The sequence below is a fragment of the Coccinella septempunctata genome, chromosome 4 (genome assembly GCF_907165205.1).
Source record: "Coccinella septempunctata chromosome 4, icCocSept1.1, whole genome shotgun sequence".
NCBI lineage: Eukaryota > Metazoa > Arthropoda > Insecta > Coleoptera > Coccinellidae > Coccinella > Coccinella septempunctata.
This window is the reverse complement of record NC_058192.1, coordinates 23116353-23143639: the sequence shown is the minus strand read 5'-3', so window position 1 is coordinate 23143639 and position 27287 is coordinate 23116353. Positions and strand designations below refer to the sequence as shown.

General features: G+C 38.1%; 2 protein-coding genes across 3 annotated transcripts in view; one reads left to right on the top strand and one right to left on the bottom strand.

Moving 5' to 3' along the window:
- Positions 1-11914, top strand: part of LOC123312571 (glutamate synthase 1 [NADH], chloroplastic) — a 46191-nt gene extending 34277 nt beyond the window's left edge. For both annotated transcript variants that reach the window (XM_044897074.1, XM_044897073.1), the window contains 10 exons: positions 77-312; positions 1510-1814; positions 1874-2010; positions 2099-2338; positions 2567-2953; positions 3006-3455; positions 3517-3804; positions 4228-4508; positions 9173-9488; positions 11232-11914. In XM_044897074.1, the coding sequence (XP_044753009.1) occupies positions 77-312; positions 1510-1814; positions 1874-2010; positions 2099-2338; positions 2567-2953; positions 3006-3455; positions 3517-3804; positions 4228-4508; positions 9173-9488; positions 11232-11383 (2792 nt within the window). In that variant the 3' untranslated portion in view covers positions 11384-11914. The remainder of the gene's footprint in view (positions 1-76; positions 313-1509; positions 1815-1873; positions 2011-2098; positions 2339-2566; positions 2954-3005; positions 3456-3516; positions 3805-4227; positions 4509-9172; positions 9489-11231) is intronic.
- Positions 11915-15738: 3824 nt separating this feature from the next.
- On the bottom strand, positions 15739-17689 carry LOC123310930. Its single transcript, XM_044894644.1, has 3 exons — positions 16334-17689; positions 16023-16225; positions 15739-15870 (listed from the first exon to the last, which is right to left on the bottom strand). The coding sequence occupies exons 1-3, from the start codon at positions 17496-17498 to the stop codon at positions 15739-15741; spliced, it is 1500 nt and encodes a 499-aa protein (XP_044750579.1). The 5' UTR covers positions 17499-17689.
- Between the last annotated feature and the right edge of the window lie 9598 nt (positions 17690-27287).

The window sequence follows — 27287 nt, the reverse complement described above, 5'->3', positions numbered from 1 at the left end:
ATTACTTTATTTCATTCTCTTTATTATCTTGTAAAGTAAATTGTTCTTCTGTTTTGACGCTGACCATTTCTTCTAGGTTTCGATGTCGTCGTAGCAGCAATACTTGGCGCAGATGAAATCGGTTTCAGTACCGCACCGTTGATTGTGATGGGATGTACGATGATGCGAAAATGTCACTTGAACACTTGTCCAGTAGGAATTGCAACTCAGGATCCAGTACTTAGGAAAAAATTCTCGGGACAGCCCGAACATGTCATAAATTATATGTTCATGTTAGCAGAAGAAGTTAGACAACATATGGCTAATCTAGGTGTAAGTAATAAGTAATCCTTATTTCGAAATATTTGGTTTGGGGCTTACCTTGTGTAGCAGAATCATTCGGAACTAACGCGGGTTACTTTGTCAATCAAAAAAAATTATGCCACAGAGGTTGCATAAATAAATTAAATTGGATATTGATTGTAATTTCGAAAAAATTGCATTTTATTTGGCTTATTACGTTTTTTCATCCTGTGCAAAGAGAAATATATATTCAAAATATACATATACAGGGTGAGTCTTTGACTCGTACAAATATTTCAAGAGTAGATGCTTGAGGTCAAAAGAAACAGTTTCTTTCCTTTACCATTCTTTCCGAATCTGCAAGGTACAGACTTTAAAAGAACCACGAACGGTTTCATCGAATGGAATGAATTTCGGAATATAGTTTTTCATTTATTTGATTAATCTTTTTCGAACACAAAAGATATCAGCCACGTCTTCCACTTTTTTATTATGACACTTACGTACCATAAAAATACCAGAAATTCTGAGAACCCAACTCTTGAAACTAATTTGGACCCTATCTAATGAATATTTGAACGTTTCGTAAAATAAAATTTTTAAGTAATTTTGTTTTTCCAAGCATGGCACAGCTCATTATGAAAACTTAAAATGGCTATTCGAAAATTCGAAAAAAAATTACTGCTCATCAAGTACATGGAAGTCTATATTTTCAGTGATCTTCATCCAAATCGATACATTTTTGCTGCGAAAAAAAATGCAAAATAGGTTTCTCGCATTGTTCACCATGAATTTGAGGTTATATCAAAAATAAAATGGTATTGATATAGCAATTATCTACAACTTTTTCGTACAATTTTTTTCGATATGAGGTAGTTTAGCCGGGAATCGTAAATATCATTTTTCGCCCCTAAAAACCACCACATAATCAATATAAATTGACCAGTATTTTATACAAAATTTTCCGACCAACCACATACTGATGCTAAGAATTATTTCCTTTCTGTTTGCCCTGATCTATTTCAAGACTCAGTTATGAATGTTTAAGTTCACTTTTATCAACATTTGTTCTTTTTTTCAATCGGTAAACCCAAACCAGAATTGAAAAAGTTTCGAGTAGCAAGTGAAAAGATCTGACATTCATCACGAGTACAAGTTCAAACTTGTCCTATATTTTTGTTTGTTATACATTGTGTTCAAAATTAAATGTTATTTTTCGTTTTGAAGGTTCGTTCATTCCAAGAGTTGATTGGTCGCACAGATCTTCTCAAAGCATCTGAAACTGGTTCAGCCAAGTCAAGAATGCTCAATCTCAATTTGATATTGCAAAACGCAAGTCACATGCGGCCTGGTGTAAACATCAAGGGCGGATCAGTAGCGCAAGACTTCCAACTTGAGAATAGATTAGATAACAAATTGATCGAATTATCAAGACCACTGTTGGAGGGCAAACAAAATGCTGTTACGATCGAAATGAACATCAACAACGAATGTAGAGCATTTGCATCCACATTATCTTACGAGATTTCAAAGTTAGTATTTGTTGAGCATGATCGATAGAAAATTTTCTCACGAATATTTAATCTTCCAGAATATATAATGAGGAAGGCTTACCAGAAGGTAAACACATTTGCATTAAACTGAAGGGTTCGGCAGGGCAGAGTTTTGGAGCTTTCCTCGCCAAAGGTATCACCATTACCCTAGAAGGCGACGCTAATGATTATGTTGGTAAGGAGACACTTTCATAAGATGAAATAAGCATATGCCTTCAAAACTCAACAAAAATTCCATCTTGATGAATTCTTTTTTATTTCAGGAAAGGGTCTTTCTGGTGGTACTATTGTGATCTATCCACCAAAAGTTTCTCCTTTTGAATCTCATCTAAACGTGATAGTTGGAAATGTTTGTTTATATGGTGCTACGTCTGGAAGAGCCTACTTCAGGGGCATTGCTTCTGAAAGGTTTGCTGTCAGAAATTCAGGTGCAACTGCAGTAGTGGAAGGAGTTGGTGATCATGGCTGTGAATACATGACTGGAGGATTCATCCTCATTCTAGGTAGATTCAATATTTGAATTCTTAAATTTAGTATTGGTTATCCTAAATCTAAAGATGGTGTTTTCATGTAAGCGGAACGTCAATTTTGTTAATTTGGTGTCATCATCGCCTTAAATTATATTTTATGCAGTGCTGCCGAAATCATTTCATTGTTGCCGAGTATCCATGAATCCTTTACAATATTATTAGGATTATTCTATTAAAAATGCTCTCAATTTTCGCTTGCAGGATTAACTGGCAGAAATTTCGCTGCTGGTATGTCTGGAGGTATAGCTTTCGTTTGGGATATAGATGGTAAATTCTCGACTAGATGCAACCCTGAAATGGTTGAACTTTGCAAATTGGAAGAAAGGGAAGACGTTTCGTTCGTAAAGACGCTGTTGAAAGAATTCAAAGAGCTAACTGGTAGTATCGTGGCTGAGCAACTATTGAACGATTTCGATAATAAAGTGAGAGAGTTCGTCAAAGTATTTCCCTACGATTACCAACGAGCCCTGCGACAAAAGATGGCTGAATCTCAACTCACCAATGGGTTGAATCATGAGCCAAAAATTCGCGATATAGAAGATGTTTTGGTTGATCCAAAGAAAGATAATGTGTTGGATAAAACTAAAGGTATGACATCAAGTAAAAATACGATAATCCATTAAACTATAATTTCTAACAGGTTTCATGAAGTACCCAAGGGAAACAAGTATATATCGCCCAGCGGATAAACGTATGAAGGATTGGGATGAAATTTATAATTTCCAGCATGTAAGAAAAGGTCTTCGAGTTCAAGCTGCAAGATGTATGGAATGTGGTGTTCCATTTTGTCAGTCCAACTCACATGGTTGCCCTCTTGGTAACATTATTCCGAAATGGAATCTGCTAATTTATCAAAACCAGTGGAGACAGGCACTCAACCAACTATTACAAACGAACAACTTCCCAGAATTTACAGGAAGAGTCTGTCCGGCACCTTGTGAAGCAGCTTGTGTTCTTGGTATTTCCGAGCCTGCTGTAACCATAAAGAATATCGAATGTTCCATCATTGACCATGCTTTCGAAAATGGATGGATCACGCCTCAAATACCTCAAGTAAGGACTGACAAGAAAGTCGCCATTGTTGGTTCTGGTACGTAAATAATTGAATTGAAAAAATATGTGGGATCAACTGGAAAATGATTTTTCCACAGGGCCTGCTGGTCTTGCTTGTGCTAGCCAGTTGAACAAAGCGGGTCATAGTGTGACAGTATTTGAGAGAAACGATAGAGTAGGAGGTTTACTTCAGTATGGTATTCCAACAATGAAATTAAGTAAAGCAGTGGTAGAACGAAGAGTAGACTTATTGGCAGCAGAAGGGATTGTTTTCAAAACCAATGTAAATATTGGAAAAGATATATCAGCTACCGATTTGAGTAAAGAGTATGACGCAGTTGTTTTATGCACGGGAGCTACATGGCCCAGAGATTTGCCATTACCAGGTAATTCATATTTTGAGAGCACACTTATTTGTTTGATACATTTGTAAGTAGATCATACCCTATGTCCCTGTAATACTAACATGACTAATCATTAATCATGTTCAATTCAAATTGAATATTCTCAATACAACCAAGCCAACAGATTCACATTCTAGATAGATGCATAAATCAGATTGTATCTGTATTTTTGGAAATATTGGTAGAATTTTTTTTCGAGAAGTCAAGCGTCGATGGCCTCTAGTCTCTAGTTATTGCAAAAAGCGCACAAAGGCTGCTGAGCCTGCTGTTTCCAATTTTTCAATGTTGATTTCAGTTAATTGTGAAAAGAATAAAAAGATTATAGAAACTGAATTCTCACGAGCAAACCTCGTAGAATTTTACTTTTACTATTGGATATACTCATTTGAAAACTTTTATCTACAGGCAGACAACTCGGAGGCATTCACTTCGCAATGGAATTTTTAGAGAATTGGCAGAAGAAACAGCTAGGAGCTAATCGTGATGGGCCAATAGCCAAAGATAAAAATGTTATAGTTATAGGAGGAGGAGATACAGGCTGTGATTGTATTGCAACCTCTCTCAGGCAAGGGGCCGCCTCAATTGTTACATTCGAAATATTACCGGAACCTGGACCAAAAAGATCTCAAGACAATCCTTGGCCTCAGTGGCCGAGAATTTTCAGAATTGATTATGGACATGAAGAAGTGAGTTGAAAATCGAAAAAATTGTATTGGTTGAAAATTCTAAATATTTTCTGGCCTTTAGGCCAGGCGCAAATAGAAACGCAGGTTGGTGAGATGACGCAGCTTTTTCCTGCGCTGCACGTACTATCTGACAAGTCACTGTCACCACAGAACACAAATATATACTCTGCAGTATTCACGTCCATGTTTCAAATAAGTAAAATATCGCAGGAATTTGGACAAGTTGAAAAAAAATCTCTTATGAATTCGCCAACGTTTCGGAACTATTTTGTTCCTTTCTCAAGGCTCATCATACAACTAATAAAAGTAACACTTTAAAATTGTCCATAGGAAGTTAAGGATAAATTAATAAACAGTCCGACTGTCACACTCTATTGGCGCGGTCTTGTTCTTTTCTATGTTTTACAAAAACTCACGCTGCGTCACCTCACTAAGCTGCGTTTCTATTTGCGCCTGGCCTTAACGTAATTATATTGACATATACGCACGGGCGCAGCCGGGGTGTTCAAACCCGCCCAGAAATAATATAGGTACATAATATTAGTTTCAAAGAGTCTCACTTTATATGTTAAAATCAGAAAACTTTCATTTCAAACCCCCCCAAAACTCAACCCTAGCTAAGCCTATGCATCTACGTATGCGTATTCAGTGGCGGATTTACATATTTGCCGCCAGTAGGCTATTCAAATTTTGCCGCCTTTACCATAATTATTTAGTTCAAAATATTAATGAAAATATTTGTGTCAGTGAAAATGTAACTTTGAGATTTGTACACTTGTCCTAATAACTACTCATAAATTATTGTGACCTAGGGAATCGATGTGTCAGTTTCCGAGTTTCCAGATCATTTTTACAACGCAACGATTAAGTTGAGATTTCACAAGAAATAAAACGTTTCTTTCTGAATGAAATAAAATTTAGTCATAGACTAATTTATTATCATTAAGTATGGCACACTATATATACATGGTAACATGGTCCATAGGAATAGTTGCAAAAAATTAAGGGAGTGATTCTTCGTCAGAAAATAGGGTGGACCTTGTAAAATTTTCTTTTCTGAGTCCCCCTGTTCAGTTTTAGCCCGAAAAGCTGTTTTTAATTTTTTTCTTGAGAATCGAAAAACTGACAAGAATGAAATCAAGCAGGTATTTTATGCGTGGTACAAATTTTCGGTGCTGTTCTTCTATGATTGAAAGTGCTAGAAAAAGCCACTCCTAAACACTGTTCCGCAAGAAACTTTTTTCCATATCCATATTTCAAAATAAAAGATTAATTTTGGATAGCTCGATCCATTCTTAACAAATAAGGTCTCTTGTAGTGCACACAGTCATCTTTATGAGTATATAAGACAAAAATGTCAAGAAGATTTTTTGAGAATGGATTAAGTTATCCAAAATTAATTTTTTATTATATGATATGAATATCGAGAAAGTTTCTTGCAAAGCAAGATGGATTTTTCTACCCCTTTCTATCATAGACAAACAGAACCAAAATTTTTTCAATGCCTTCCAGCCCGTATGAAATATCTGCTTGATTTAATACGTGAAAATTTATTGATTTTCAATAAAAAAAATCAAAAACTGCTTTTCGGGCGCCATCTTCAGAGGGCTGTTTCTAGACAGGGGCACAAAAAAAGCAAAAACCTTCCCTACTTTTTGAATCAACCCCTGAATTGTTTGCAAGTATTCATATTATATTATGTATGATATGGCCACAATCTGACTGACGATGACAATTAAATAGGAACGTAATTCATAAAACTCTCTCCTAGGGTTTCATAAAGATTGATCAGGGAATCAACGCTGGACCAACAGAAGACGTCAATTTGTTTTCAATCTATAATTCAGTCATGATCATTCATAATATCATTCTCGCATCAAATAATGTTTAAACGTCCATTAAATTATTCTCAATTGCTACTTGTTCAATATATTCACCAATGAAAAGGTTTCAGTGATTTCGTTTTAGAAATCAAGCGTTGATCGCACATTCAAACCCGCTGTTGAAATATCTTTCTGCGATGTCGTCCTACGAAATTTTGTTCATTAGTTCTGACTTTATACACAAAAGAGCCAATGCTTTCACTTTTTTCAAGCAAAAAAAGTTTCTCTCACCCGAACAATTAGTCGCTGGTGTATAAAGGGTAGGCAAAATTCGTTGTCTACTGAGGGAAACTCGAGAACTATGGCAACTGGAAGAAAACGGATGACACATTCTCGAGCTCTTTTTCAGAGAAACAAAGAATGGTGAAAACCGTTTTTGAGTTATTAGCAAAAAACTAAATTTTAACGATTTCGAAAAGTTCTCATAACTTTTGTGTCTTTAAAGTTACAGATCTGAAACTTGAACCTTCTGCAGACCCTTTTTTACGTAGAATCCACTGACGAGCACCAAATATTTTTTCATTTCGGAACATTACGTGAACTTTCGTTTTTTTTAAATGCAAACTTTCATTGAATTTGTTATTTTTGAATTGGAAAAAAAGATTCTGTCTGTAGAATCTACGTATAAAAGTGACTAAGAAGGTAAGTTTCAGATATGTAACTTCAAACACAAAAAAGCTATGAGAACTTTTCGAAATCGTCAAAATCCCAATTTTTGGTTATAACTCAAAATCCAGAAGTGATAGGCCGGTTCTGTTTTCAGATTCAGATTAGTCATGAAGAAAGAGCTCCAGAATGTGTCATCCGTTTTCTTCTGGCTGCGATAGTTCTCGAGATTCCCTCAGTAGACAACGAATTTTGCCCTCCTTGTAAATAGAGCCATAGATACGAACTTCTGGACAAACATTTTTTGAATTGTGTTTTAGTGGGAACCGAAGAAACACATCCCAACGATTCAGAATCTGGCTTCACCAAAATTTTTCACCCTCACGAAGTTTCAGTATTCAGAGTTCAAAGCGGCCGAAATAAGAGTGAAGCAGGAAAATAATAATGATGCACTACTTGTTTAGTTTTTTTTTTATATTTAGGGAGAATCAGATGTAGATAGATATTAAAATATCTATGAAATACAAATATTTCAGTTTGTATGATTAGTGCAAACAAAATTGTCCCTAAATTTGCCGTCCCCTGAAATCTGCCGCCCTAGGCTGCACTCACTCAGCCTCTATGGTAAATCCGCCACTGTGCGTATTCATCAGTTCTTACCGTTAACGTAAGCGTCAGCTTTGCAGCCTACGTAAAGAACGCGTATATCTTAAGCACCGATAACTTCCAAATGGCAGAATTACAACTGTCAAAGCCGATTCCCATATAAGTCCTTAGTGTATTTTCTCAAAATGAATTAAAGTTATATGCACAATATAGGAAATCAGCAGTGATTCTAAATTCATCAAAGGGGTTTCGTTATAAAACTTATTTTTATCAGATTACATAACTGAATTCGGTAAGAAAATGGCTGAAACTCCAATGCGATTCTCAAGCTTCTAAGAGGCACTTTTTCCATTTCATTGAAAATAAAAACTTCCATATTGAAAATTCTCTTCATTATGTTTATAAATTATTATTACTATATTAATTTTCCAAATATTATTCAAGCTGTCAAAGCTCAATATTAGAGCTCATGAAACACACTGCTCGATTCCCAACATTGTTGAATGGGTAGCTAGAATACCTCAAGCATCTTCCAAGTCCGACTACCCAAGTTGTTCTGTTAGGACAAATTCAAGTAATATAAAGAGCCTTATTGAAAATTCATAACGACTCAATTACCCTAAAAATGTATTTGTTTTATTTTGTTTAGTTCACGAAAATAACATAAAAGCAAAATACAAATTAATAGGTTATTAGTTTTAACTCAAATTTCACTAACCCCCGGTTTCAGAAAGCTTGATCCGGGAATCAGCACTTGATTGACGAATTAACGTCAATTTGTTTTCAATCGATAATTCAGTCATGAGCATTCAGAAATCATTTTCGTATCAAATTATGATCTATATACGTATATTCAATAATCTCAATTGATTCTCCTTCAAAATATTCAGAAATGCAAAGGTCTCAGTGTGATTTTGTTTTGGAAATCTAGTGGCTGTCATGTCGTTGATCGAGCAATGAAAGTTTTATGAAACCCGTAAACTTTTTATTTGATGTTATTTTTCACTTTAACGTTTACGTTCAGGCTTTGAGTATTCAACTCAACAACTTTTTGAATTCGATATGGGTGTGACCGATCCTCTGTAGATATGTAGTTGTATAACATAGACATAGAGACATGGACTGAGCAATGCCAGCATGAAATTGGCTATTTATTAGAAAGAGAGAAAAGCTCGTCGGGACATTACCTTTCTCTTTTTTGTTCACATAGAGGTGAGTGTAAACCAATCAAAATTCTAGAAAAAGACAACTGCATTCCCGACGTGTTTTTCTCTCTGTCACTTTTTTTGATCGTATTTCATGCATAGATATAAAGGGAAGGCACAGTCCATGTCTCTATGTCTATGTTGTATAAGCAAGAACAAAGAAAGGCACGAAAATTTGTAAAAATGACATTTTGTAGGTATCGTATCCCTAGAATAAAAAAAAAATAATCCACAAATTAGGTATTCGGCTTATGATAGCAGTGGTTCTCCATGCACCGTTTGCGGTGACTCCTGTGCGACTTGAAATGAGTGCAGGAAAAGGTTCGAACGTACATGCTTGTAGAAAAATTGTTTCTTTTTGCAGGTGAGAACGAAATTTGGACAGGACCCACGTGTTTTCAGTATTATGACACAGGAATTCATCGACAACGGTAAAGGCCAAGTGAGCGGTATTAAAACCATAAATGTTGAATGGAAGAAAGATGACAGTGGAAGATGGCAGATGGTTCAAGTTCCTGGCACTGAAAAAGTATTTCCCGCTGACCTCGTTCTTTTGGCAATGGGTTTCTTAGGTCCTGAAAGGGCTATCGGAGATCAGTTAGAATTGTCTTTGGATGCAAGATCCAACTTTAATACGAAGAATTATCAAACAGATGTCTCAAATGTTTTCGCGGCAGGAGGTAAGTTGAGTTTGATACCAGTCATAGTCAATTTGTGATGAAATATATCCTTTATAATCCTTTACCAATTGTTGAAATCTTACGTACTTTTTTTGAGTGCAGTCATATTGGGAATTGTAGCTCAATTTTGCAGATGGCGATAAAACGCGTTTCAGCTTGTTAGAAATAGTATCGCGAAGATTGGATTATCGATAACTATGATACGCATTGTTTTGTATGTATTAATCTGCACGAGAGGGCGAATCGCTCCAGTATTGTTATCAGCGTGCCAACAGTCTGGCTCTGGCGAGTATTTGACAGCACAATGAAGGCGGAAACGTTCCAAGTTAACACATATACCAACGTAACGTTGAGCACGAAAATATGTTTCTATCCATTTAAGAATTGGACTTTGTATCCCATGTTCTGGAAGTTTTTCGAATAGAATGTACTTGTAATACGAGTAATAAGTTGTTAGTCTTATCATGAAAAAATGGGAAAAGAAATCATAAACACTCTGATATAATGTTGCTGGAATAAGTCAGAAGTATTTCTCCCATAGACATATTAAACACATGGACACGGCGTAGAGAGAGAGGGGGTGCGGCCGAAATAAGATAGAGCTAGTATGGGCAAAACATTCGTTTGCACTTTGTATTTATCGAAATTTTCAGAATTTTCTCACCAATTTTAGATCAACTTTGAATGTCGTATCCTTTTTCTATTATGAAATTAATAATGGTGTCCTCGTAGAGTACAATTAATAGTACGAAATGAGTTGAAAAGACAGATAAAGTGAAATTTCGCAGGTATAGTAACTTCGAATGTATTAATCGATTTATTATATCATAGTTGAATTATTCATTTCAAATCAATAAATGTATGTCAATTCTTTTCTCATCTAGATAAAATAATACTCAAGAAGCACTTGAGATTAGAAGGGAAAATAAATGCCCAAAATGCGCTTTTCCATTGGGACAAAATATAAATATGCTTCCTAAACATTATCCTCAGTTGAAAAATTACTTAGTATGCTGATTGTAATGTCTATTTTTCAACCTTTTGAGCAATATTGATCAATAAAATATTTTTCATACATTGAACCAACAAGAAATCATAATATTGTGTTGGCTAAACATGTGCTCAATTGTTTTTGTTCAAATCAATTTATTCACAAACTTTTCATGAACTTATCTGTTGTATTTTCCGAGGAATAGTTGCCGAAAACAAAAATTGTGCTCTTTAGTTCTAATTGGATCATTAAACGCAATCTAAATGATACTAATATTCGTTCATTTTTTTTTATTCGATTATAGGTACTTGTTTTTATCTCTACAATATACAATAGGTATAGCTCGGAAATTAATACCTAAATTAATAGAATTATGTTTATAATCAATTATCGAAATATTTCTAAGCAAATTTCATTTCTAATTTTCCCTATATTATAAAAAAAATCGAAGTAAATCGTATGCGCTTAGCGCTAAGGCGTTCTAAGGAACGTTTTCTTGCCCATACTAGCTCCATCTCATGTTGGCCGCACTCGTGGCTATTGGAACTCACTGGAAGGGCGCGTCCATGTGTTTTATAGGTCTATGATTTCCCCTGATCCGTCATATAATTCTTAATAACTTTATTTTTTTCACTTTTTCAGTGCAATTGGGTTTTATTATTTTTATTATTATCATTTCATGCACTATAGAATAGTGCTTCATAATACTTCAGTCTCCAGATGATGATGATTTATTTCTGCCTTTCTTACAGATTGTAGAAGAGGCCAATCCTTGGTTGTGTGGGCCATATCAGAAGGAAGGCAAGCCGCTCGAGCCGTTGATGAATACCTCATGCAAAGTCCGTCCTCCTTACCAGGACCGGGAGGTATAATTCAACCGAAAGTCGAAACTGTTCAGGCCTAAATGAACCAATTTTTCTGTAGATTATAAATCAAGCTTTAGATGGATGTGATCGATATTGTTGGAAATTGTGCCATTTTAAATGTACTTAAATTGATTTCGATCGACGAATACAGTTGGGAAGTCGTTACTTCGATAGTTCAAAAGACAATAATTTGAAATTATGTGATTGGAAATTCTAGCAGAAGATAAATTTCAATCGATGAATGCTTCATTCAGAGATATTTATATTTGAAAAATCAATTACAAAAAAAATTGAAATGAGTAGATGGTCAATTTGAGCTGGCTATGTGCTACTCACTAGTTCTTTTCATAAATACTGAACGTTTTTAATTTTCGTTGCGCAACTTATTCCCACAATTTCTTAGATGAAATTCATCCACCACTTCAAGACTTTCAGTTTGGATTCATTGGGCATCCCAGCATAATTTGTGGTTGTGATAAGCCTACCATTAGCATTAGTATTCTTAATAAATATATTTATTCAAAACCTATGTTCATGATTATATTTAAGATAAAAAACCTTTAAAATGATTATTGTTTGCTGAGAAAACCTTCCAACTTCCTACAGTACTCTTCGAGTACTGTACACACCGATTATCCAGCTTTAGAATAAAAAAGTTTCAAATCGCTCGGCCCATGGATTTCCGATTCGAGGGGAAAAATCTTGTCTGTTTATTTTCAACCCCCTGCCAGTGAAAAGTACAACTCCCTTACATATTTATAATACAGTTAACCCTCTAATGCCCAAGTTTTTTTTCCTTTTTTAGAATTATTTCCGTATAGTTTCAAATTAGCTTATGTAATCTACATCTTTTTTTCGCAAATAGTTAACTGATTTACATTAACACCTGTTCTCACAAAATGAACCTATACTGAAGGCGGACATGGGCAGAATAATTTTTTATCCACTTATATGCAACCAGTCTCAAGGCGGACTTGGGTATTAGAGGGTTAAAGTATGAAAGTGGTATCGTAGGGAGTTGGACAAATCAAAGTATGTTGTTTCATCTGCTAGATAGTTATCTGCCTCACAGCAGTGGCGGCTGGTCTGTGAGGGCTATAGGGCTACAGCCCCCCATACAAGAAATCACAAGAAATCAATCCTTTTATGCTATTTACCTTCCCATACGATTTTCAATGAAAATATTACTTTCCACGATTATTTATATAATTTATTAATGTAAAACTTTCATGCGACTCCTGCAGTTTTGTTTATTTCAATCATAATCTAGCAGTTCGTCCCTGCATGGGCGATGAATCGTGTAGCCCCGAATTCTTGCATTCGGACAGTCATTCGGCTCCAGCCGCAACTCTTCGTGTCGGTCGTTTTAAGGAGTAAAAGGGCTACGATAAAAGTCGCCCCTATCCGCTTCATTCTAGCCGCTGCCGGCTAGCGTATAGACATCTTAGCGTGCGTTCGTATTTGTTTACGTTTCAAATCACGGCGGACAATAGTGTTCAAATTATTTTAAAAACTGATTTCGCGAGGCTTTCGCTGGCGGAAAAAAGCCGTATTCAACTGCTGGGTAGACCGACCCCCGATTTAAATTTAACCCAGGCAGATAAAACTCCAAAAACTTCTCAAGACAAGTGTATAACAATTGATAACGTATGGGCAAGGGCAGGATTTAGAGATTTGAAGCACCTCAATGAAAAAATTAAGAAGCATGAGCTATCTGTAAATTGTTCGACAGAATTAGCTTTTCTGGTTACGACTAATATCGCTGCTCAATTAGAATACCGGAATAATATTATTAAGCACAACGAGCAAGTAGATAAGAACAGGTATGTTTCAAAAAGAATTATAAATTGCATAAAATTTTGCGGAAAACTGGTTTTAAAATTTCATATTTTTATTATTATTCTAAAAGTAGCCCCCAGGTGAACTAGATCACGAGCCGCCACTGCCTCACAGCCTAAATATTGAAACAGACAATTCGAAGAAAATGTTTGAAAGTGTTATATCGTTTTGAGGTATTCATTGACACACGTTTAGTGGAAGACTGGTTTATTGAACATATTCAATTTATCAAAAATGCGCCGGTACATTCTGTACAACAAACATATTATACACATGTACAGTTACACCAAAAGTAAAATCAAAGATTGAACACAACTTCATAACATCTCCCTTTTTCTAATAGTTTCAAAACTTAAATCTATCTGGTTTCTTTATGACTCTACCATACATTGTTCTATCGGGTACTTTGTATAACGAATTATCAGAAATCGAATCTTTAAATGTTTCATTAGGAGAAATTTGAGCATCATCTCCATTTTCATGAGAAGAAATATTTTCATTTTCAGAGGAGCTTGGTAATGTTTCAATAAACCTACGATTTCTAGTAACAGAAGAACCATCAGATTTCTGCAAAATATATGATCTTTCTCTTGGTTTATCTATAACTTTACCAAACTGCCAATTTGTTTTGAGTTTATCCTGATATCTAACATTTTCATTGACTTCAATTGGTTTCAGAACTTTACATTTTTTATCATAATTCAGTTTTTGTTTCTTTTGATTAAGTTCTATTCTATTATCGAATTTTTTGAATTTTATACATTTAGGCTTAAGATAGTTTTCAGTAGTAGGTAATACATCTCTTAAATTCCGTGACATCAATAATTGTGCTGGTGAAAAACCACACTCTAAAGTACTATTTCTATACATAAGCAAAACTAAGTTTAAATCTTGTTTTTCCTCTAAAGCTTTGTACAACATTTTTTTTACAGTTTGTTTTTGTCTCTCCACCATTCCATTTGACTGAGGGTAATTGGGGCTAGAAGTTATATGTGAGAAATCATATATCTTAGCAAAATTCTTAAATTCAAGAGAATTGAATTGAGGGCCATTGTCTGAAATTAATATTGCCGGAATACCTAATCTACTAAAAATTGACTTTAGATGTTTAATAACAGTTGTTGAATATGCGTTTTTTTCTAAAAATATCAATTCAATCCATTTTGTATAATAATCAGTTACAAGTAAATACATAGTATGTCCTAAATATAATATGTCACATCCTATTTTGTACCAAGGTATTTTTGGTATTTCATGGTTTGTTAAGGGCTGTCTTTGTTGAGATACTCGGTATGTTAAACAAATTCTACAATTAAGAATAGTATCTTCTATTTGTTTACACATGCCTGGCCAATAAAAACAATTTTTTGCTCGACTCTTACATTTCTGGATACCGAAATGTCCTAAATGAATTTTCTGTATAATATCTCTCCTCAATTTATTAGGAATAATTAACTGCTGTCCTTTGAATAATAAGCCATTAGTTTCTATAATTTCAGCTCTAAATTTAAAATAAGGTTTTATTTCTGAAGGAACACTAGAAATTTTTGAAGGCCATCCGTCTCTGATCATATTTTTTAATATTAATAACTCAGAATCCTTCGATGTTGCTTCGATCAACTCTTTAAATTTTTTATCTGTCATTGAAAAATTCATATTAATTGCACAAACTTCTAAATCATCGTCACTATTGTTTTCCACACAAGTATTCAAAAATGCCCTAGACAATGCATCAGCAATATAAAGATCTTTACCGGGTTTGAAAACTATTTCGAAATCGTATTTCTGCAATTGAATCATTATTTTCTGAAGTCTCGAGGGACATAATGTGAGAGGTTTCTTAAAAACACCTAGCAAAGGCTTATGATCACTTTCCACAACAAATTTACGACCGAAAAGATATTCATTGAATCTTTCACATCCGAACAGAATAGCATAAAGCTCTTTTTCGATTTGAGCCCATCTTTTTTGTGTTTCTGTGAGTGCCCTAGAAGCATATGCACAAGGAAGATTATTTTGCAAAATACAAGCACCAACACCATCTTTCGAGGCATCCACAGAAACAACTACAGGTTTATTCACATCATAAAATTGCAATACTGGAGCATTAATCAACAAATTTTTCAATTCATTGAATGATCTCATGTGCTGCTCGTTCCACTCAAAAATCACATCTTTTTTCAATAATTCACGAAGGGGATAATTCTTATTTGACAAGTTAGGGATGAAACGACCAACATAGGTTATCATTCCTAAAAATCTATGTACATCATTCTTATTTTGTGGAACAGGAAAATTTTTAATTGCCAAAATTTTATTCTCGTCTGGAAAAAATCCACTACTGGTAATTTTATGTCCTAGAAATTTGATTTCACTCAAACCAAATCTACATTTTTCTTTATTGAAAGTTATATTATTTTTCCTCGCTATTTCGAAAATTTTATTCAAACGTATGTCATGTTCTTCCTGTGTACGCCCCCACACTATTATATCATCCACGTATAAATCTACACCCTCTATGTCAAAAATATTTTTGAATCGCTTATGAAAAACCTCAGGAGCTGAGCGAATTCCATAAGGAAGTCTCAAGAAACAGTATCTCCCGAATGGGGTTGAGAACGTACACAATTTCGAACTTTCTTCGTCCAATTGTATTTGCCAAAATCCAGAATTTGCGTCTAATGTGCTGAAAATACATGCACCATTCATTTTTGGAATTATTTGATCAATTGTCGGCAACGGAAAATATTCCCTTTTTATTGCCCGATTTAAATCGGCTGGATCCAAGCAAATACGTAATGAACCATCCTTTTTTCTCACTACTACTATTGAATTTACCCAATCTGTGGGTTCTTCCACTTTTCTTATAAAATTCTTTTTTTCCAAGTCAATTAAAGTTTCTCTGAATTTATTAAGTATCGGAATAGGTATTCTCCTGGGAGGATGTACTATAGGAGTTACATTCTCATTTAATTTGATGTGATATTGTTGTTTAAGACATCCTAATCCCGCAAAGAGATCTGAATTTTCATTAATAATTTTCCTGTAATATTCTTGATTGTTTATTTCAGTATTATCATTTAAAGTATCCACTCGTTTCAACAAATTCAAATCAATACATGTATTCAAGCCGAGAAGACACGGAAAATCTTCCTCAACCACAAAAAATTCTAATTTATGACTGTTTTCTTTATACTGACAATTCAAGAAACATTTTCCTAAGATTTTTAAGTTATCATTTGTATATGATTTTAGAATTTTATCACTTTTCAATATTAAATCAGAAGGAAAATTAATTAGTTTCAATATTTTCATTGATATCAAGTTCGCTTGTGCTCCGCTATCCAGTTTGAATTTTACAATTTCATCATTTATTTTTAGCAAGACATACCAAGAACTATCATTTTCATTGACATCGATATTCCCTATAAATAAGCAATCCTCATTTTCGTTTGGGTTATTTTCACTTAAATTCACTGTATTTACATTTCTTTGTTGGCACATTTTTGAGTAATGATTTAATTTTCCGCACAAATTGCACTTTTTTCCGAACGCAGGGCACTGGTTTTTTCCATGTACTCCGCCACATCGATAACAAATTCCATTATTTTTGCTGAGTCTGCGTCCACTACCAGAAGAATTATTTTGTTCTCTTGCTTTTTGACTTTGTCCTTCATTAGGGTTGGTGTATTTTCCTGGCCGCTTATTGAATTGATGATGTTTTTTTGCTTTTCTTACAGATTGTACTTCCAAAGATAACGACGAGCTGGACTCTTGAGTGATGACACTGGCCTGTTGTTTAGAGTTTTCAATCGTCACACAAAATTTTATTGCTCCATCTAAATCTATCTGATCATCCTGTAGTAACTTTTCACGAAGAGTTTGATTTTGTAATCCACAAGTGAAAATATCTTTTATTAGGCTATCCTTCAAATCACCGAAGTCACAGGAACGTGCCTTGTTTTTCAGATCAGTTGCATATTGTTCGATTTTTTCATTCGTCAATTGTTTCCTTGTGAAAAACCGGTATCGTTCGAATGATAAGTTCTTCTTTGGCAAGAAATGACATTCAAACTTGTTCAGGATGGTTTTTATTTTATTTTTTTCATCTTCGTCATCAAAGGTGAAAGTATTGTAAATTACGAAACCTTCCTCGCCTATATAATGCAGTAATTGTGCGATTTGAATCTTCTCGTCCTTTTTGCCTACTTCGGTGGCAACCAAGTAATTTTCGAACTTCTGTCTCCATATTTTCCAATTCTCTGAAATATTTCCGGAGAAGTCCATTGGGGGTAAACCTCTATAATCACCCATTTTGATTATTTCACTGATATTCACAATTTTACACCGACTGCGCCATGTTATATCGTTTTGAGGTATTCATTGACACACGTTTAGTGGAAGACTGGTTTATTGAACATATTCAATTTATCAAAAATGCGCCGGTACATTCTGTACAACAAACATATTATACACATGTACAGTTACACCAAAAGTAAAATCAAAGATTGAACACAACTTCATAACAGAAAGACCTACAACTACTAGGTACTATCTTTTGTATCCAGTTTATAAAATGACACCTCTGTAGTGTGAGTGTTTACACTGTTTAGTGTCGTACATTCATAAGCTTGGAACATATACCTAGATATAGATACATACATGGATGAATGGCCATTGCAGTAGCACGAAAGCATTTATTGTCGTTAACAACGTCCACACATTCAATACTTCAATGTCTAGCGCGACACTATGGCAGTGCCATTTTAATAAATTTACCTACTTTCGTATTTAAAATTGATGTAACATCAATGCCCGAGTCAACTTTTTCGATTGTGATTGTCAACTATCTCACTCCAGTCTTTGAACAACAACAAAAGTTTATTTTCTATTCCATGTATTATGTTCATGAGTATTCGAGAGCCGAAAATGAGATAGGCTGTAATCAAAAAGCATTGGCGTAGTCAGGATTGATTTTGGGAGAGCGCCGCTCAAGATAGTTTTATGCTTATCTGCTAGAAAATTTAGTCCATTTCAGTATATGGGATGAGGGGGCACCAAGAATTCTGGGGCGGGATTAGAATATGAACGATACAATGATGATAAATCTCGAAATAAATACGTTGTATCGCTTCAATTCGAGGACGGTGGAGTGTGGTGAGGTCCACACACAATACAATTGACTGCATGCCGTCGAGTCAATGGGAGAATAGGAGACCAATATCGCATAGGAACATACACTACCAGATATTAGTGTTCTATGCTACCAGTCAACCGCTTGCAGAGGCGGTGTGTGTGTGCGGATCCTTGCCTGATGATAGCACACCCTATTAGTCCAGTGCCTGCAGGCTGTAAATCCACATTCCACATAGTTTTCCACCCTACTATGTCGAAAACGTTGAGAGATTTACCTTCTCTAAATTTTTGGAGATCACCCTAAGAAGGTTTTGGGTGAATAAATGACTCCAAGACTAGCTCTCATATGACATTGCTCCGCAGTCCGCGAACTGAAGCAATCTCACCACGGAGGATTCGATGAAATACTTAAGAATGAGTGGGAAGGATTTCCAAAAAAATCCTACCTTTGGTTTCACCTAGAATCAAAAAAGTGGACACCCATTTACGTCAGGGAATCAGTGCTGAGGAAAGGTTGACTGCAACGGGCCAAAGTTTCGACGATCTGAATTTTCCGACGCGAATTTCACCTCAAGCGCCGGTGAAAATCATCAATTTCAACATCAATCACTTTCAAGCAAATTTACCTCGATCTGAAGGATTTTTGTTTGAAGGTTAAACAGGATTAGGCCCGGTACAGTCGAATAAATCTAGAAATAAAAGCTGTTTTACCATCCATCTCTAAGCGTCAGTCCAATCACACACACTAGCAGGGGTCAAAATGTCCTGCCGTGAAATTTACTAAAATTCGAGAGGAAGACGATCAGGCGCCAGCAAGCCAACTGACAGTGTGGTAGAGAGCACATAAGTTCATCATCCAATATGTCTGTAAGGGCGGCGGATTTGTCGTCCGTTCCTCGTCTGTGCAGCCGACTGCGGCGTCCACACACCTTCAGTTTGCGCCAACTGCAGTTCAAGATCTTCAGATCAACTGCTCAATGTGTGGACGAAGCCGATCGACAGCCTGACGATAATATTCAGGTAAACTCAAGAAAATTCTTAGTGTATGGGGCTCATATAAGATATCGTTGGGTTCCCGGACATTAGAACTGGAACGCGCAGAGATGAAGATCCTGCCTGTTCACGGAAAAGCTCCCATAGGAACATATTACCATATGGCAAATAGTATTGGAAGCAATTCATCTGAAATATTAAAGAATATGTCCCATTCTATTTCAACAGGATATGTCCCTTTTTTCTTTGGGATGGCATTCCTACAAATTTTAGAATCCGACGTCAGGTAAAATCTTTATTTTGTTCATTTTCTACAATGTTGTCGCTCTAAACCAGTCTTGCTGTTGCCATTTTAAGCAGGATAACCGTATGAGGACACCTAACTTAATACAACAGTATAGATATGTGCCTGTAATTATGTCATTTGTAAGTCTACAACATTTTACGAGTCATTCCTAAAAGGATTTACATTTATCCTGAAAAATTGTGAAGATTCACTCGGTACTGCTAAATCCATTTCAAGTAGTAATGGGGAATTCTCCTCAATTTGGGTTATCACAGCATATGCAAGTTTAAACTGAATAATTATGAGTTTCATTCATGAATTTTTTAAATGCACCGCGGAAACTATTGAAAATCATTCTTCAAATATGAGGTTTCAAAATTTAAATCGCTTCGTTACTAGTTAATGATTTGGCAGCAGCGTCTACTAGAAAATAAAAAGAACAATGTCTTGTTTATAAAGTAACAGCTGTTGATTTACAGCCATCCCAAGGCGCGTACTCACTGACGTGCCTCAACAGCAACCGACCATAAACATCCCATAAAATTTTACGACCTTCCTCGTTCGTCGCAGACTTTATAGACAGCCATCTTTGTCTATCTCATCAAGATAGTGTACATATTCGTGTCCTTTATTATCAACGCATATTTCAGTCGATGTTGCCAACTCGTGCAATAGAAACGAAACGCTTAAAATTTTAAATACCCATGTCTACATTCCAATGAGGGATTAATTAAACCGCTGCTGCTGCTAGAAGCATGCCTCAAAATGATTTTTAGAGGCTCCGGTACTTCTTTCACGACAAACTGATCCTGCACAAACTTGCTCGGCGTAAAAATGGGATGAGCACAGTATTAATCAGCAATAATATTACTATGACCAACATATACAAAAGCACTTTTATTGCTCTATCTCAAATCTTCTACTCTATTCACCTTTATTTCACGATATACCTAGTTTATTAAATTTCCCCAACTTGATGTTGGCGCATCTACGACGAATTTCTATCTAATCTATCTATCTAATGGGCCCAATTTGTTGTAGTAGAATTCTTCCCACATATACGTAGCTCCGCCCATGAAAGCAATTTTCAGTTTCAGTTCAGTTATTTTTGTTTTAGCTAAATTTTGTTTAGTCTCCGAACTATAGAAGCTGTAACGTGGTTTTCCTCGGTGGACTCGAGCGCCAGCTATTCTTTAAGGGAGAATAGCAAACCTACCCTGGCAGCTACTAGCCGGAGACAGGGTTCCCTTGTGTCTAGGGTGTTAGCGACGCACAATGATAGGCAGAATCAACGTTTACAACTTTTATTTGTCGATTCGAAAAAGGGGAACACAACTAGCACTATTACAAAATTCAGTGACTCGAAATCGGTGAGATTTACAGGGCAAAGACTAACGGAATAACACTGGATCCGATCTCAACGGTATACGGGGGTTAACGGAGTTGTTCGCCAGCCAGAACCTGAGACGTACACTTGACGGACAGATATTGGACTTCAGCCGGGTTAGGGGATAAAAGACAGCACAGAAATACGACGGCTCACCTTCAGGCTCGTTCGGCACTCCCCGGGCGTCCTCACCAGCAGAATGCCTCCCTAACCGTAAAGGTGAACACCGGAACGGGGTAAAAAGACGGGAACTGGGGAAAGGGTGCGTCACCCCAAAGTGTCCTCGGTACCCCCTGGGCGTCCGCACCTGCAGGGTACTTTAATGACAGTAGGGGTGAACTAGATAAGACGGGAAATTTCGGGAAAGGGTGAGCCACCCCAAAGTGTCCTCGGTACCCCCTGGGCGTCCGCACCTGCAGGGTACTTTAATGACAGTAGGGGCGGAACTCAGACTCGGGTATGAGAGACGGAAAACTGAAGTTCCAATATTAAAAAAAAATATAACGGCGTGTCGTCTTACCTCTGGTTCTTCGGCCACTTACACTCAAAACTCGAAATCCCTCGAATGTACGATAATTATGGTGAGAAAACAAAACTAAAAAAATTTATTCTGAACGGCCAAAAAGAAACTGATCCCAAAACTCAAAAGAAAAAAAAGAAACTTATGTTAGAACTCAACGGCGTAGAGTGAAAATCGGAAGTCCGGCGAAAATCGTAATAACACACTGAAAATAATTCGTAAGTGAAGTGGCCTGCGGGGGAACATTTGATTTTATACCCACAGGGGGGGTGCGGAAATCAGATGTGCCCGACAGTCGAAATTCGGTAATTTTGCGTCGATGAGAACGTCTTAATTTCGACTTATCTGTGCTAGCGAACAAAAAAACTCGGTTATCTTCCAATTCAGGATGTTTTATACGGTGCGACATCGTTTTTAGGAAATAAAAACGGAATAAAAACGGTGCGGTATGTTTACAATTCCGAACGATGTCGGAATCCTGAATTGGAAATTCGAAAAGATTTCTCGGAAATTAATTCGAAACAAAATTATTTAAAAAGGAAAACTAAAATAATTATTCTAAAATGAGGGAATAGGTTGGAAAACCCATTTTCTCATTACATCCCCTCGTCTCCGGTTGAAAAATTGAATCCACGATGAAATAGGGGATTAAATTTTTCACGGTGAAATCTACTAAGTCCGGTTAACGGTTTGACTATTCACGGCAAGACGATTGAGATCGGATTTACAATAAACAAGTTCACCTAATCTACTCCAGGTGGCGTATACTCGGCCAATGCTCCCACTCTATGGTCCGCGATGACGGCGCTTTTCGATGAATCTGTCGAAGTTCTGTGTTCTATCAGCTAACCTCCAAAGTCCAATTGTCAAATTTCGCCGGGTGGTTCCAAATTTCGATTTCCATTTCCATCGGTGAAAGAAATGCCGGAAAATAGTGGAAACAGTGCAGGACGGAATCTTCAAAGTGAGTACCATTTCGATTTGTCATTCGTTGTGTTATTTCTGAACCATTTTAGGGTGGACTTCGCAAAGCCGGCTCCGGGCACATGTCATGGGGGTTAACAGTTACCAATATCGTCCAACCAGGGTAGTTTGGAATACTGGACAGCGTCGTTGGCTCCCCCCTGTGACGGTGGTGCAATTCTCCGATGGTGTTGGAGTCAGCAGCAGTTGTAGGTTGCACAAAAAGGAGAGAAAAGCATTTAGTATACTGATATCCTGGAGCAGAGGGATAACAGGGTGCACGGTGGAATTTCGGAAGAAACGGTAAGTACGGTCGGTAATTTCAATAAGGAGATACAAATATACTGTTCTATTTCACTTACCGTTCAGGCCAGTTTGTCATATCGGTGTAAGCGGTGTCAGCCTTCCATTGCTATTTTCTATTTGGTTATTGTATTTAATAGTGACACAGGGGTGAAATAGAGACAGACAGGACGGGTGTATCTCCCTTGTTATTATCGGTCTCACAAATAATACAGAAAAATTGAATTAACTGTTACGGTTCCTGTTTTTCCAGTGAATTAACGGAATTTTCTGTTGTAGGTGTTCTGAGATACCACTTATCTACCCAATGACGGTCAGACGGCCCTGTTTGGTGGTAATAAAAGCTGCACAGAACACACAAAACTGTACGGAACAGAATCTTCCAACGCTGGCAGACCAGGTTAGATCTATCGGTTATGGTGGAATCGTGGAAATATAGGTATGTACATTCTGTCAGTTAATAAGGAGATACAAGTATAAGGCTCTATTTCACTCACCTGGGCACTTATTCAGTGAAAGCAGCGGTATTCGGTGATAAATATTATTTTTAACGGTAATAGAGGGGTGAAATAGAGTCCGACAGAACGGATGTATCCCATTTATTATCGGTGATCAGTACAATATAACGGTACGGTTTGTTTTTTTTATTTCGGTTGTTATACAGTGTACTTACTAATGATCAGACAGATGGAACGGTTTTAAATCCTTTACATGAATATTGGTGATTTTCTTACCACTGTCATCTTTCAGGTCATACACAACGGGTGAAATTACTTTCACAACGGTATACGGACCAGAGAACTTCGGGGCCAACTTGGCTGCAAAGCTATCAACGGCAGACGACAGCGGATTAGCACGGCGCAGAACTCTATCACCGACATGGAAACGAACTTCTCTTCGACGGAGGTTGTAATGGTGAGCTTGCTGCTCAAATGCACGGTACAACCTGGTATTGACAAACTCATAGGCCTCCTGAAGATGACGGATTTGTTCTGTACGGTGAGTAAGATTTACTCTACTCTCTTCGGGGCTTCTGTTTGTCTCCTCGGTGTCTTCGTCTTGGGTGTTTGACGAGTAGATTGCCTTTGGAACTGTTAGTTCCCTTCCATAGTTCAGAAATGCCGGTGTGAATCCTGTAGATTCTTGTTTTGCGGTATTCAGGGCGAAAGTTAGTTCACCTAACTTCTCATCCCAAGTACGGTGATCGGCTTCGCAGAACTGACCTATCATAGTCTTCAACGTACGATTGGCTCGTTCTACGGCGTTGCACTGTGGTGTATACGGAGGGGTGAAACGGTGAGCAATGTTTAGCTCTCGGAGACTGTTTTTGAACAGTCTACTGTCATACTGTACCCCGTTGTCGGATATCACCAGTTTCGGACAGCCATATCGGAGTATAACTTGTTCATATAGGGCTGAATAAACGGTTTTGGCGGTGGCTTTCCGCAACGGACGGCATTCAACCCATTTCGTGAAACGATCCTGCATCACCACTACGTAAGAATTTCCCTTCTTGGAACGGGGGAGTGGCCCAACCACATCTGTACAGACCTCTTGGAACGGTGCATCAGTCATTCTATGTGGTTGCATTTTTCCAGGCGTCTTCTGTTGTGGTACTTTGTACCTTTGACAGGATGGGCAGTTCCTTACGTATTTTGCGACATCTCTGAACATCCCTGGCCAGTAATAATTCCGGGCTAGCCGAGTGATGGTTTTGGAGATTCCCAGGTGACCAGCTAATTCCGAATCGTGATTTTCTTTCAGGACCTCCAGTCGTTGTTCGGTGGGTACACAGAGCTTCCATGGTTGTCCGGATCCAACTTCAGTAAAGTCGGAAGAGTCCCAGAAGTGACGATACAGTTTCCCATCCTCAACGGCGAAGTCAGGGAAATCTTCTGGGTCTCTTTGTACCTCTTGGAGCTTTTTGTTGTACCAACTGCAGCGAACTTCGACGTCGGCCAGGCATACGGAATCTACAGACGGTAACGGGTTTCGGGACAGACTGTCGGCGACTGTGTTCAGGGCACCTTTCCGGTATTGGACTTCAAAGTCGAATTGCTGAAGGAAAACGGCCCATCGAGCAATTCTTCCGGACGGTGACTTGATGGAATTCAGCCATTTCAGACTCATGTGGTCGGAAATTACGGTGAAATGAAATCCTTCCAGGTATGGTCGCAGTTTCTCTATTGAGAAAACAATGGCGAGACATTCCTTTTCGGACACGGAGTAATTTCTCTCGGCGGTGTTCAAGGTACGGCTGACATAGGCGATCACCCTTTCCTCTCCATCAAGAACTTGGGTCAGGGCTCCTCCAAGGCCTACGTCACTGGCGTCTGTTTGCAGGACGAACGGTTGATTGAAATCCGGACAGGCCAGTATAGGTGATTCGGTCAGTTTTTGTTTCAGGAGGTCGAACGCTTTTTGTTGTTCCTCACCCCACTTCCAACGTGGTTTCTTTTTTAACAGGTGAGTTAACGGTGAAACGACATCGGAAAAGTTCTCTATAAAACGGCGGTACCAGCTAGCAACTCCCAGAAAACGGCGCAATTCACGGATAGTTTTCGGCGCTGGGAATGCTACGATAGAGGAAACTTTATCCGGGTCGGTACGGATTCCTTCGGAAGTAACGACATGTCCTAGGTATTTTAGAGATTTTCGCACAAAGTCACACTTTTCGGGATTGAGACGAAGATTGGCTTCTCTCAACCGCCGGAATACTTCTCTTAAGTTCTCCAGGTGCTCCTCGAAAGTTTCCCCCAGGACAACTATGTCGTCCAGGTAAGCGAACGCCTCCGGTTCCATTTCTGGGCCAATAACGGTGTCTAAGAATCTCTGGAATGTGGCTGGACTAGCGTGAAGACCAAACGGCATGACGGTGAACTGGAACAATCCCCTTCCTGGAACTGTGAAGGCAGTAATCGGACGGCTCTCCTTTGCTAACGGTATCTGCCAGTATCCTTGTTTCAGATCCAGTGTGGAGATGTACTTGGCCTTACGCAGTTTGTCCAGAATCCCAGAAATGTACGGCAACGGGTATGCATCTTTTACAGACACTTGGTTGACGGCACGGAAGTCGATGCAAAAACGGTATTTTCCGTCTTTCTTCCTGACCAACACTACCGGTGAACTCCACGGTGACTTGGAGGGTTCAATCACTCCCTCAGCCAGCATACGGTCTACTTCCTGATTGAAGATCTCCTGCATTTTCGGGTTTAGCGGTCGGTATCGTTGTTTGATCGGTTCGGTGCCCGGTTTCAGTTTGATCTTATGTTCAATCAGGTCGGTTGTACCATATAGGTCTTCAAACTTCTTTAATTCTTCTTTCAGAAATTCCTCCAGCTCCTGTTTCTGAGACTCCGTCAGCTCCAACAAGTGTTCTTCGGCGGTGTGAACTTCTGCGGTGGTTTCGACGGGAGTCATCGGTTTCGAGATCAGACGGCCTTCCAGAAAGCACTCGGCGGTACTGAGGTTTACGGAAAACTTGAAAGTCGACAGAACATCCATCCCCAGAATAATGTCAACCGGTAAGTTTGGTACCAGTAAGAATTTCAAATCAGGCAGTGTGTAATCGGAAATTTGCACGGTGGTGGTGTACAGTTTCGGTGTGACGGTGGTTTGTCCGTTCGCTATTACTGCGAAACTGTTGTGCATTGTTTGTCCTGTGATTCCTTTACTTTCACACTGATCGGATACGGCCTGACTGCAGAAACTCCTGGTCGCTCCGGTATCTATCAGTGCTCGGAAGTGTTTGCCGGCTATTCTGACCTCTACTAACGGACGGTTATCATTACCGGTAGTCGGTGCCAGTGGAGTCAAGATTCCGGGAGATGTGGTCGACTCCGCCTCCAATCTCCCCTTCAGTTTCCCGAACACGGACAGTCTCGTGAGAGAATGTTTTCTCTCTGGCATCGAGAACAGAAGATTTTCGGTGGCCTGCGACATTCTCGACGCATGTGGCCATATCCACCACATCGGAAACACTGTGTCTGGAAGGACACTCTCCTCCCTGAAGGTGGTTCAGTCCGGTCAGCGTGGTTATTTTCGGCTGGACGGCGGGGTGGCGGTGTTGCAGGTCTGGATCGACCTTCGGACCTGTCTCCAGAAGTCGGACGGTGTGATTCCTGTCGCTGGGCTATCGACTCTCTGGACTTGGGTGGCTCTGGGCGGCTTTCCCTCGGCGGAGAAAGTCGTGTCTGGTTGGCTGGTGACGGCGGGACCGATTCCCTGTGATCAGTTGTTTGGCGAACCTGTTCTCCGGTATCCATAGAAAAACTGGCCTGATATCGGTTCAGCTGACGGGAATTGTACGTCAGGTGAGGTTCTTCCACGAAACCTGGTTTGGAGGGTGGCCGGGTGTACTGGCTCATCTGCCACTGGACCAGTTCAAAAACTTTTCCCTTACGGAGAAGTTCATCATAAGTCTTGGTCTCCTGGAAGGCCAAGGCTTGCTGTAAGGGCGGGATCAACCTCTGTCGGATAAGCCGGATCTGCTCCACCTCGGATGGTTTTGCATAG

Bases quoted from the DNA above. Each gene is read 5' to 3' on its own strand.
- LOC123310930 (XM_044894644.1), bottom strand. From the start codon at position 17,498: ATGGGTGATTATAGAGGTTTACCCCCAATGGACTTCTCCGGAAATATT. The intron at 16,226-16,333 runs ATTTTCCGTGTC...AATATTACAGGA, and splicing joins ATTTTTTGTGGTTGAGGAAG to AAATTATTAATGAAAATTCA. The intron at 15,871-16,022 runs GTAAATTCAATA...ATGTATTTTCAG, and splicing joins TGGAAGAACCCACAGATTGG to CACATTAGACGCAAATTCTG.